The 11748-nt window shown below is 40.7% G+C and overlaps 1 protein-coding gene across 2 annotated transcripts; it reads right to left on the reverse strand.

Moving 5' to 3' along the window:
* Positions 1–346: 346 nt before the first annotated feature.
* Positions 347–11710, reverse strand: COQ9 (coenzyme Q9). 2 transcript variants are annotated; one of them, XR_006505375.1, is made up of 10 exons: positions 11632–11710; positions 6152–6320; positions 5698–5833; positions 5106–5248; positions 4736–4820; positions 3570–3674; positions 2259–2414; positions 1515–1568; positions 1001–1126; positions 347–550 (listed from the first exon to the last, which is right to left on the reverse strand). XR_006505375.1 is itself a non-coding variant. In XM_044661393.1 (9 exons), the coding sequence occupies exons 1-9, from the start codon at positions 11699–11701 to the stop codon at positions 1091–1093; spliced, it is 954 nt and encodes a 317-aa protein (XP_044517328.1). In that variant the 5' UTR covers positions 11702–11710; the 3' UTR covers positions 347–1090. The 2 variants fall into 2 exon arrangements, 1 of the variants encoding a protein (XP_044517328.1); XM_044661393.1 differs by having other exon boundaries at positions 347–1126.
* Positions 11711–11748: the final 38 nt, after the last annotated feature.

Consider the following 11748-nt stretch of genomic DNA (forward strand, 5'->3'; position numbering starts at 1 on the left):
AAAGGTAAATGAGGGAAACACAGGGAAGAAATAGTAAATTAGTCTGTTCATTCAACAAGTATGGTGAAAGAGGAGAAATAAGGCAGTACGTAGGAAATAGACCAGGTAAGGAAAGATTGGATTTTTTATTTTTAATTTTAGAGAAATTTGTGCATGTTTGTAGATAGAAGGAAAGGAGGCAGCAGAGGAACAATCAGGGTACAAATCGTGGGAGGCAAGATGCTCACTGACAGAAAAGTCCTAGAAGCTATGGGAAAAAAAAATACTATCCCAAGCTCAAGTAGAAGAAGGAAGTCCCCTCTTGGTCCTAACCTTATATCTTTTAAGGACACACTAACAAATGGAATTGTTTCAAACAAACACCTTTATTATCCTCTTTACAGACTCTAAATTCACTAACAACTCCATAGCAGAGTAGGCATAAGGCTCCTCAAGGCACAGGACCTAGGACCATATGCAAGGCATAGACTGGCACAGCTCTGTGAGAGGAACCTGAGTTAAAGATGATGTCTGCCCTCCCCTCTCTGTGGGCATCCTGGAAGGACCTTAGCTAGAAAAGCAGAGAAGATTTCAGTGTGGGACCATGTCAAGGAAGATTGTGTGATGTTTTTTATACAGCTCACTGGGGTAGATGGCAAAGTAGAACTACTAAAAGCAACACTGTGGTGGGAATCTGTTATCTAACACTAGCCCCATGAAGTAGTGCTTAGGGGAGGGTTAAGATATGATCAGGTCCCACAGAATGCTGGGGTAGGTGATAACAGTAGGGTGCTCAGTGGGCATCCTTGCTTGGCTCTCTGGGGGACGTTTTGATTTTCCAACAACACAGTTGCTACACAGAGGTGTGAAGCTGCTAAAGACAAGAGGTCTGATGTGGCATTAGGAACTGAGGGACTGACCTAGTTTCTGGTCAGAAATAATCAACAAAGCAATCAGCACAAAGATGCTTCATTGCACAGGGTAATGTTTAAGATAGATTCTTATTTGTTCTGAATAATACCTTACATCAGTATAGCATTTTATGTTTTTCAAAGAGCTGTAAATACATTCTCATTTTCTTCTGGGCACTCAGGCTCACTCTCCTTCCTCCTCATCGACGCTGGTTTAGGCCTGTCAAGTTCTTGAGCTAATGAAGACAGATCAAAACAGACAGAAGGAAAGGTCAGAGCCTGGTCCTGACTATAAATTAGGTGGTGGCCAGTAGAAATAATAGGATGGTGGGATGGCAGTGATGTGCAGCAACATTGAATGAGATAATGTGTAAAAAGCCCTATGTAAACCTTAAATCTTCATATCAGTACTAGTTATTACACAAGACACTATTGACTTCTTTGGTATCTTCCCCAATGCCACAGGAAGGCTAAAGAGATGGGAAAACTGCACCTAGGAGGTGCAGGAGGTTAAATTGGCATTAGCTTTTTTTTGCTTCTCACTTCAAATTAAAAGGACTTGAATTACACAGAGTGTAAGGTTTAAGGCTGATGCAAACTCAAGTCATCCCCAGTGATACTTACAGTCACCGCTGCTCCCATCATTCCTTGGACAAGTGCTTCCCCAGTTGACTTGACCTAGGAAAAACAGAGAATGAAAAACTCTCAAGTCCTCTAGCAGGTGACTAAAGATAAAGCAGATAACTAGTAAAGAGACTCCAGCAATATATCATAAGGATCATTCACTATGACCAGATGGGATTTATAACAAAAATGATGGCATTTGGCAAACTTTCAGCATAACTGACCTTATCAATAACCAAGGTAAAGCAGGTATTAAAAAACAAGATGAAGGAGTTTATATACTAAAACAGTGGTGTCGAATTAAAATAGAAATGGCTCTCTGTGGGCTGCATACTGATTTAGAAGACCACAAATTAACAACATCAAAGTTTTATTGTATATTTATTTTGCTAAACATTTCCCAATTACATGTTAACTTGGTTTAGCTCCCATTAGGGTGAGCTAAGTGTTTGATATCTCTATACTTGAAGATGATCTAATTGCCTAAAGAGAGCTCAAGTGAGTCTCTGGAGAATGCTGGAATACAGTTACTAATGTACAATGGTAGGACAGAAGAGGTTGGACTCTGTTAAATCTCTATGTACTTGTCATCTGGTTTGAGCATGTGTGAAGGAATGAAATGTTCTAATGGAGAGTTAGTTGCAGGTGAATATTTTTTGTTCAACAAATTTAAGAACATTACCAATGGGAGGACCATGATAGAACAGTTCCCAAGCTGTCCCAAGAGAGTTAAATTCAGATAACCTGTTTGGCTGTATGTCCCATGTTCATGGCATCACTGATTCTGTTTTCAAGGAAGCGCCAAGTGTCTTCAAAGTCAGGAGATGAGTCCTGCATCATCACAAGCTCTGTGGTGTTGTAGATGCCAGCTAGGACTGCTCGACGTGTGTACCAGTTAATCTGTATCAGAAGCAAGCCAAAAAAACAAATTAGGGTTGGTATTGACCCTGGAAGGGAACAAGCTTGGGCCAAAGCCAGACCTGACAAAAGGGCAAGATCTTCCTTTGCCCACTGCTTCCCTTCCCCTTAGCCTTCAGGTAGTGGTAGTGGTTCTCTAGGTCCCTAGAAGATGCCCAGAGTTAGGAGAAACACTTAACAATCTCTAACTGTGCAAGGGAGCAGCCTGTCCTGGTAAATCCCTCTTTAAAGTACCATCTCAGCTACTTAATGTTTTATTCCTTTAATTTCTTTGCTTTCCAATTTCATTTCCCTACCATCTCAGTCGGTGGTGTATTCCCACATGGAGGAAGTTTATTAAAGCAGTTTATTACAATTGTGGTAGGAGCCTTCTGTTCCTCCCCTACCCAGATTCCACAAAATACCATCACTTATTAATTGTTTTTTATGAAGGTATAAGTTACTTCTTTTATTTCCTGCCCCAAAGAGGATGCTTTTTAACAAGGCAGATTCTTTCTTGGTGGCTGTTTTAAATGAGTTTATTGATCTCTCAGTGGAGGGAGAGGTGGGATGGGGGAAGGGAGTTTCTTTTTAAAGAGATGGGTGTCTCGATGGTATTCTTTTTTGAGAGTAGTGTTAATGAAATCAGCCCAAATTTAAAAAAACCCAACACCAAGAGATCCTGCTGCAGGATTTAAATCTTTAGAGGTTGCTGGGAAATGGTTATAAAAAAGCAGTTCTAAATAAAAACCATCTCTTGTGCTTTGCGTCATTACTGTAGGTAAAAAAGATGCTCTAATCAACTTCTTTTTTTGTGGCCCAGACACTAAACTTTGAACAAAAAGTTAGAGCTTATAGTTAGCCCGGTAAGAACTGTCTCAATTGATGAGCATGCCACTGCTTCTCTGTATTGTTTCAATTTGCCCCCACCCCCACCCCCCCGGGGATGATGATACTGTAAGCCCCATGAAGGAGACTTATGATTTGAGAACTCTATAAGGAATCTTCATTTTAAATTTTAGGGTCAACTGGTCCTTAAATCAGAACATCAGATTCACGTATTCTAAGCTCCCTAAGTCTCTTGGTGACTATAGCAGATCACTCCACAATTGTTCTAGGCATAAGTACAATTGGGCAGGACCTGGGGAAGGCACTTACATCAGTGGACTGGTCTCCAGCATAGTGCCACATGTCATCCACCATGCTGGTGAGGAGGTTTAGGCTGGCTGGGATATTATGAGGGAGCACAAGGATACCAAGAGCCTAAAAAGGAAATGACACAGAAACAAATATGGCATAATCCCATAATGGGGCTGACTGTCATGTGTAGTTACTAGGAAATAGTTTTAAGTAGCTCATGTAAACAAAAAATACTAATCAAAGAACTGAGACTTTTGTTTATTGGCTGATGGTTCAATCCTAGTCAAATAGTATGGCTCCTTAACAGTCCACAAATCTGACTCCTGCTTGCCTGAATTGTTCATCAAGTTCTTTAATCACCTACAAACACTTCCCTTGGCAGATAGTACCCAGGCTTCACCCTTGGTAGCAGTGTAACTCTACCCAGGTAATCAATGCCTTAAATTCTTTCCATTTTCAATGTGGATCCTAGTCCAGGCCTTCATAGCCTTTCACCAAACATATTTGAATAGCCTCCTAATTGGCCTTCCCACCTTCAGACATATTCTGCACACTAATGCCAGACTAATCTTCCTCAAAGATAACTCTAACCATATCCTGGCTTAGCATCATCTATAAAGCCAAAAGCTCCCACAATTCCTCTATTACCATGCCCTATACTTAAAATGGGATTCCTGAAACATGCCAAGTTTTCCTACTTCCGTGTTTTTTGCTGATGCTTTTCCTTAACATAGTGTCCTCTTAGGACCAAGAACACGAGGTGGCTGTTATAAAAGTGCCTCATGTTAGGGATGCAGCAACAAAATCATTTGCTTTCTACAGCTTCCTACATGGGCTCTTATCATCTTATTGCAGTGAGACTTGTTTAGGCTGGGAGGGCTCTGCCTATCCTGTGAGCCAGAACCCAAGGCCATTCATATTGCCAGACTGTCTCTATATCTCTCTTCCCCATGCCTCACCAAAGGGATAAATGGTTTGGATTGACATCCACTCTAAATCATTTAATAGATGTGGGCTTGTGTTCTTGCCCTATCATACTTACTGTGTATTCCTAGGCTTTTTAATTGCTATGAAGATTAATGAGTTAACTTTGGTACAGTGCTCAGGGTTGAGTTGGTATTGAGTATTATTAATATCATTTCTGCCATTAACAATGACATGGGGACTACATATGCATTTTGTACCCGAGGCCAATGTTCAATATACGGGATCAGCATTCTCAGTCTGGTTTCCACTGCATCCCTCAGGAACTGGTCTGTCTTCCTCTTCCTGGAAGAGGGAAAAGAAAACAGTGTGTCTCTGTGTCAGAATAAATGGCCTGGAGCTACTCACTGTCTTAGGATGGCAGGGGTTCTTTCTAGCTTATGACTTTGACCTGTCCAAATCTATCTGGACTTGGGCTGTCAGAGCAGCTGGTGGTAGAGATTATTTCCCTAAAAGAGCTGGCCTACAGGATCTTATTTTTTCTCTTTGTTTTTTTTGGAAAGCCTTGCACTCTGGGCCTTGGCACATGTGGCCTCATACTCTTCAATGATGGCATCCCAGGAAACTCACTCTGCCTGGCCCAACTGCACTTGCTTCTGTTCCTCTTCCATCACTCGGTTGAGTTTAGCATTACACTGGGTCACAAAATGTAGGATCAGTTCACTGCCATCATTCCCAAACATGCCAGCTGCTGCACTTGAGAGACCCAGGGACTGTGAAAGAAGAGAGAGCAAGACAGAGGAGTCTCTGAGATAACTCACATTTCTGTAGTGTTCTGAGGTTTACAAAACAGTTTGTTCACAACCAGCCTCCAGGCAGGTAGTTGGTATTCATTATGCAGATAAGGGTATGAGTCTCATAGACTTTTACAATCTTTCCCATAACCCCACACTTAATAAGGGTTAGAACCAGAATTTGAAATCAGGGATCTTAAGTCCAGATTCAGTGTTCTTGATACTATACCCCCCCCCCAAAAAAAAAAAAGACAGACAAGCACCTATGGGTATATGTGGGAGAAGGGAAGGAGATGGAAAGAAAGGGAATACTATATTTGATCTTTTCACTTTTTTGGGAAAAGAGCTAAGAATCGCCATAATGCTTGGTAGTTTTAACTCTCTACTGACTTTTCAGTTATCTACAAATTTCCTACATACAGATATACCTGAGCTCCTTCTGCAATGGCTTCTGAGGTCCACCCATGAGCAGGCACAAACTCCAAAGCTGCAGTCAGGATCCGATGCTGCAATTGCTCCTCGCTTTCATGGTCTTCATCCTCCTCACCACCCTGATCTGTGTACCTGAAATCCATTTCAGGAAAACATGTTGAGTGCCAGGACTAAATCTCGATTGCTACACTTCCTTACAGGATTGAGAAGCACATTGATCTTATTTTCCTTTGTGCTGGTATCATAGCTGTTTCAATGCCAACTGAATTAAAAAGATCTTAATTCCTCCTGTTATTGTTACTAAAAAGCAAGGGTCTCTAGCATATACCAAAGTTGTTCCTCAGTAAACAAAAGGATTTGCTTGACCCAGATGTATCCCTTGGTCACTGCACAGAAAAGACTAGAGTTCAGGAAGACTAGGAATGAGATGATTGGGCTGCTGGTGTCTACCTGGGCTGTGAGCGTGGGGGCTCTGGATGAGGATCTTCTGTTCCCTGTGATTCGGTGTGCTGCTGAGAGGAAGAGGGTGGGGGCTGGTACTTTTGTTCATTTGAAGATTTCAGTGCTAAAGCTGAAGCATGGAAGGCACGTGGCATCAGGGAGAGTTGACACCGAGTCACTGAAACAGGAAGTAGAATGTTCAGACACAGACATCTTCATAAGATACTCAAGATCAAAGGTGGTACAAGAGATCTCATGGCATAAAATGTGAGTAGCAGAGTACACTGACCTATATTTTAAGGGGTTTGGATGAAGCCCTCAGGCAATGAATAGCCCTGAAAGCATGGTACAATAGAACACTGAACTGAGGAAGTTGAGTCTGTGTGACTGTGGGTGTCACTTAACATTTCTGAACCCAGTTTCCTTACCTGTCAAATACAGGTCATCATCTCTGGTTCATTTATCTTATTTGTATAAGAACAGATAATATGGCATATCTGAAAGTACTTAGGAAAAGTGTTAAAAGTTTTATATAAATGAAGAGTATTATTATTATTATTATTATTATTATTATTATTATTATGGAAAAGAGAGCTGGGTTCTAGGCCCTACCTATTCTGAGATGATGGGGCAAATCATAAATTCCTCTATTTTCTCATCTGTAAAATGGGGGTGTTAATACCTGCCCTATGTCAGAAAGCTGAAATCAAATGAGATCATGAATCTATGTACTCTGAAAGGAAAAAAAAAGAGATATAATGGGCTATTCTTATTTTTATTTAAGATATTTAGTTCATAGGAACAAAGAATGTTAAGTCTGGGAGGTAGTGTAGAGTTTATTTGGTACTAAACCCTAACTTTTGAGAGACGAGGAAACTGAGGCCCCAAGAAATAAAATCATTTTATCAAAGTCACATAAGCAATAAAGTAGCAGCAGTTTAGATTACAATATAGCTCTCTGGATTCTATGTTCAGGGCTTTTTCCATTATACTATACTGCCTCCATAAAATAATACAGACTCAAGAGTAATTTTAGGGCAGTCAGATGGCGAAGTGGATAGAGTCTCAACCTAGAGTCAGGAAGACTGATCTTCCTGAGTTCAAAGCTGGTCTCAGACCTTTCTACTAGCACCTTGGCCAAGCTACTTAAACCTGTTTGCCTCAGTTTCTTCATCTGTAAAATGAGCTGGAGAAGGAAATGACAAACCAATCTAGTATCTTTGCCAAGAAACTCTCAAATGGAGTCACAAAGAGTGGGACAAGACTCAACAATAACAAAGAGTAATTTTAAAATACAAGTTTAAAATTTGAATAAAGAACAGTTAAAACTTTAATAAAATGTACTTATCAAAACAAGTATTTTAATGTATAAGTAAGTTATAAGTATTGATCAGTGAGAGGATTTGTTTAGTCAATCTTTAGTTAACTATTTCTTAAAACCCTTACTTTCTATCTTAGAATCAATACTGTGTAATGATTCCAAGGCAGAAGAGTTGTAAGGACTAGGTAATGGGGGTTGATTTCCCTGGATTATAGAACTAGGAAATGTCTGAAGCCAGATTTGAATGTAGGACCTTTCAATTCTAAGCCTGGCTCTCAAACCACTGAGCCACCCAATTGTCCTCCTTTAGGTAACTTTTGCAAAACATTCTGAGTACCAGAAATACTTTTTAATAGTATGGGATATTGCTACTACTAAGTAGAGAATAGACTTCCTTTCCAGAAAAACCATCATAGATTTTCCGTCTTACTGTTCTATTTGAATTGAAAAAAAAGAAACTGACATTAAAAAGAATATATTTCATTCATTCAACATTAGTCACCTGCTATGTTGAGGCTAGGTATTACAAGACATATATAAAAGAAGTAGAAATCATATGTCCTGCTTTTGAAGAGTTTATAATACAGGTAATTATTAAGTTTATTGTTGTCTATGTTCTAACTTTTCCAGATTCTAGTCTATCTGAACACCAAAACAGTAATAAAAAAAAAACACACCAGAAACCTTTTGATCAAACGTTGATCTGAATTGTAAAATTATTAGAATCAGATTTACTAAGTTATAATATAATTAGAGCATATTAAAATAAGGTTGAGAGTAATTATTCCTAGATGAATAAAATTTAATATCCCTCATGAGTCCCCTATCAAAATATCATATATCCTAAAGAACCCAATAAACAATTAATTATTAATAATTACTAATAAATTAATAATTAATCACATAATTAATAAATTAATAAACCAGATGATATAAAAAAGGGGCACTCAAAAATGTTTAAAAAAAGCAGTAGTAATAGAAAATTTTCTACAAAGTCCTAGAAAATTTTGTCAGAAGGCACTGACCAAGTTTTATCGCTGTCATTTATTAACTATGTGCCACAGAAAATCTATTTTCCTAATCTGGGCTTCAGAATCTTATCTGTAAAATGGGAAGCAATATAGAGTGGTGAAAATAGCCATCAATTTGGGGCCAGGGTATCTGGGTTTGAATTCTGGTTCTTTTAATATTTATGTGACTGTGGATAAGGTATTTGCATTTAATAATTTTTGGACTTCGTTTTCCTAAACTGAAAGATGACGGGGCCAGTAATGGTGAACCTTTTAGAGATGGAGTGCTGGGCCTTGCCCCCACTCCACTCCCCCTCTCCCCCCCCCAAAGGCTAAGTGCTGTGCCTGCTGCCCTTTATTCCAGATGGGGGGAGCCATCACTCCCATTGGGCTGCAGGGCAGAGGGGTGACTCATGAGAGGTACATGTGGAGAGGGGAAGGAAAGTGGCCCCAGTGATCTACTCCTTTCCAGCTCTAATCCCCTCCAGCTATATGCCATGCTGTGAGCTATGCTCCCCTCAAACCTAGTTACTCTCCAACCTCACCTCATGAATCACCTTCACCAGAGACTCAAAAGGCTGCCCTCTGTGCTGCACCCTCATTCGGTATGTGAGTCCTCCCCTCCCCCCAAGCACCTTACTCCAGACAGGGGAGGGAGGAAGTGTTCCTATTTGGCTGCTGGGCAGAAGGGCAGGTAAAATGAGGGCTGTCCTCAGGTGCATGAAGAGGGGGAGGGGAATAGCACCATCCCAAGTCCCTCTGGCTTTCTAGTATCAAACTCTGGTGGGTGACTGCAGGTGTGCCCACAGTTCTTCGTGCCCTTTTTGGCATGCATGCCATAAGTTTGTCATCACCGCACTAGGCAATCTTTAACGTTTCTTCCAATTCTGGTTCCTACGAAGTCTAATAACATCTGTACTTCCTACTTAACAGGGTTTGATGTGAAAATCAAATGAGAATTGCTTTTGAAAGCATTTTATAAACCATGGAGCATTATGAGTCAGCTATGATTTTTCCTCTGCAAAAATCCTACTTGGATGCCTTATTGCATGCTTTATAGCCTTATAGATCCTATATTCTTAAAAGTTCTGTTATGGTCTACCATGTTGGAAAAGCTTTATGTATTTCTGTAACTGTGTCTTTGAGGAACCTTGGTGAGGAAATTTTTCACCAATAGGCTGGCCTTTTGGCAATGTACTTTTTGGTTGTGGCAAACAAACAAAAATATAAAAATATTTTCAGTCCTACACAGCTCCCTTCCTCTTTTCTTATGATTGTAATAGCAACTGGATAACAAATGATCTATTTAAAGAAGCTACTGATGCCATCATGGATGGAGGGGCTGTCCTTGGAGTCAGGGCATTTCTAGGTTCAATTCCTACTTTTGATGCATATTATCTGTGTAACTATGAGTAATGACTTAACTTCTCAGAGCATCAGACAACTATCTCAAATAAGATAAAGATGAATTGTCAGCTTACCCAGTAACTATCATATACTATCCATATATTACTTATTTTTGTTGAACTTATACCTTAAAATTATGTAACATTCTTTGAGAGATATATTGACATTTTGTGAGGTATAAAACAAGGAGGAAAATGTTCCCCAAAGATATTTTGTCACCATCATGAAGGATATTCAGTACAAAGCCTAAAAGGAAGATTCTCTATAGAAAGGTTCTCTATAGCCTCCCATTTGGTGACTTTATGCTGATTGCATCAAGTTTTGGAACACTATAGAGCATTTAAAATAAGAACTGGGGTCATGAAAGTTTTCTATCTACATAGGAAAAATCAAATGGATGAAGAATGTCTTTTGTCTAGTTTGTGATAAGAGGTTGAATGGTTAGCACATAGATTTCATCAATACAAAGATTTACCAAAGGGAATTTTGTTCAATTGTGTCTGATTCTTCCTGACCCTCATTTTGGGGCTTTCTTGGAAAAAAAAAATACTGGAAAGAATTGCCATTTCCTTCTCTAGCTCATTTTATAGACGAGGAACTAAGGCAAATAAAGTTAAATGACTTGGCCAGGGTCACACAGCTAGTGTCTGAGGTTAAATCTGAACTCATATCTTTCTGATTTTAAGCCTAGTGTTCTATCCACTGAGTCACCTAGCTGCTAAGGAAAGACAATGGATGGGATCAAGTGTGAAGAAATGGAAATGGTTTTAAAATCCTAAACTTCAACTTGGGGGGGGGGGAAGGTTGTATTTTTAACAAGAATATTCTTCTGATGATATTCAGAAGTAAATCATGGATTTTAATTAGAAGAATTCAAAATCTAGAGAAATGGCAATACAGAAAAAAATGGTGAGTGTAAAGAGCCTGGAGCATATTGCCAACCAAGAATTCTCTACCAGAAGCTCATTAAGACTATCCTAGAGGAAATGTAGGGGAAAAGTAGAAGGTGGTCAAGTAGTGAGAATGTTAGATAACAAAGAACAGCCCATATGCTCCAAGTCATGGTATCTTTGCAAGGCTAAGAGAATATAGAGAGATGGCCTTTGGCCGGTTTTCCTGTGGAGAAACAATGACAAGGATGCAGATGGCTTGTGATTTGCAGCCTTGGTAGGATTACCTACATTGATGCACCTTTGACCTACATTGATGCACCTTTGACTGAAACAGAAACAGAAGAACCCAAACAGCAGTTCTGCACACACTCTCAGACTCCAGCTGAAGTTGGGTTGGAGTTGACTCAAGGCCTAAATGTCCTAGTCAGGTCACAGTCAGGGTTTGGCTCAGATTTGGAACTGCGAGTCAGGATGCAGATCAGGAGTTAAGGACCAGGCCTTGGCCCTGGATAGACACGAAGAAAAAGGTCCCAGGCAAAGTTGAAGACCATGTTTGGGATTGGGTATTCAAAGTCAGGTCAAAGTCAAGGGTCAGGGTGGGGTCAAGACTAAGCATTGGCCCTTTGGTCAAGTCCGAGGAATCCAGATTCAGACCTGTCGGAGAGAGGCCAAGAAGCAAGACTCCCCCCAAGGGTCCAGTCTGGTTCAGACCCTAGAGTGCCCTTCACTTCACCTTGTCAGCAGCCCAAAGCCTGGCTCCCTTCTGCCACAGTCGCAAGGAATCCCTCCTGTTCCCGCCCTCGTGACCCCCCCCCCCCAGGCCCCGGGGGTCCCGGCCCCGCCCGGCCGCCCCCTCACCCGGCCTGCACTGCAGCCGCAAGAACTTCCAGCCTGCCTGACGGAGGCACCCAGCCACCGCCGCCGCCATCTTGGAAGTGGGCACGGTCCGCGAAGAGTCTACACGTGACCCCACCG

This window comes from Gracilinanus agilis, chromosome 2 (genome assembly GCF_016433145.1).
Source record: "Gracilinanus agilis isolate LMUSP501 chromosome 2, AgileGrace, whole genome shotgun sequence".
NCBI lineage: Eukaryota > Metazoa > Chordata > Mammalia > Didelphimorphia > Didelphidae > Gracilinanus > Gracilinanus agilis.

What these genes read in the sequence shown, in the direction of transcription:
- COQ9 (XM_044661393.1), bottom strand. Translation starts at nt 11,701, where the DNA reads ATGGCGGCGGCGGTGGCTGGGTGCCTCCGTCAGGCAGGCTGGAAGTTC. An exon ending in ATATTGAACATTGGCCTCGG is followed by an intron (nt 3,675 to 4,735) that starts GTACAAAATGCA and finishes TTTCCTTTTTAG; the next exon opens with GCTCTTGGTATCCTTGTGCT. An exon ending in CTGGAGACCAGTCCACTGAT is followed by an intron (nt 2,415 to 3,569) that starts GTAAGTGCCTTC and finishes CTTCTGATACAG; the next exon opens with ATTAACTGGTACACACGTCG.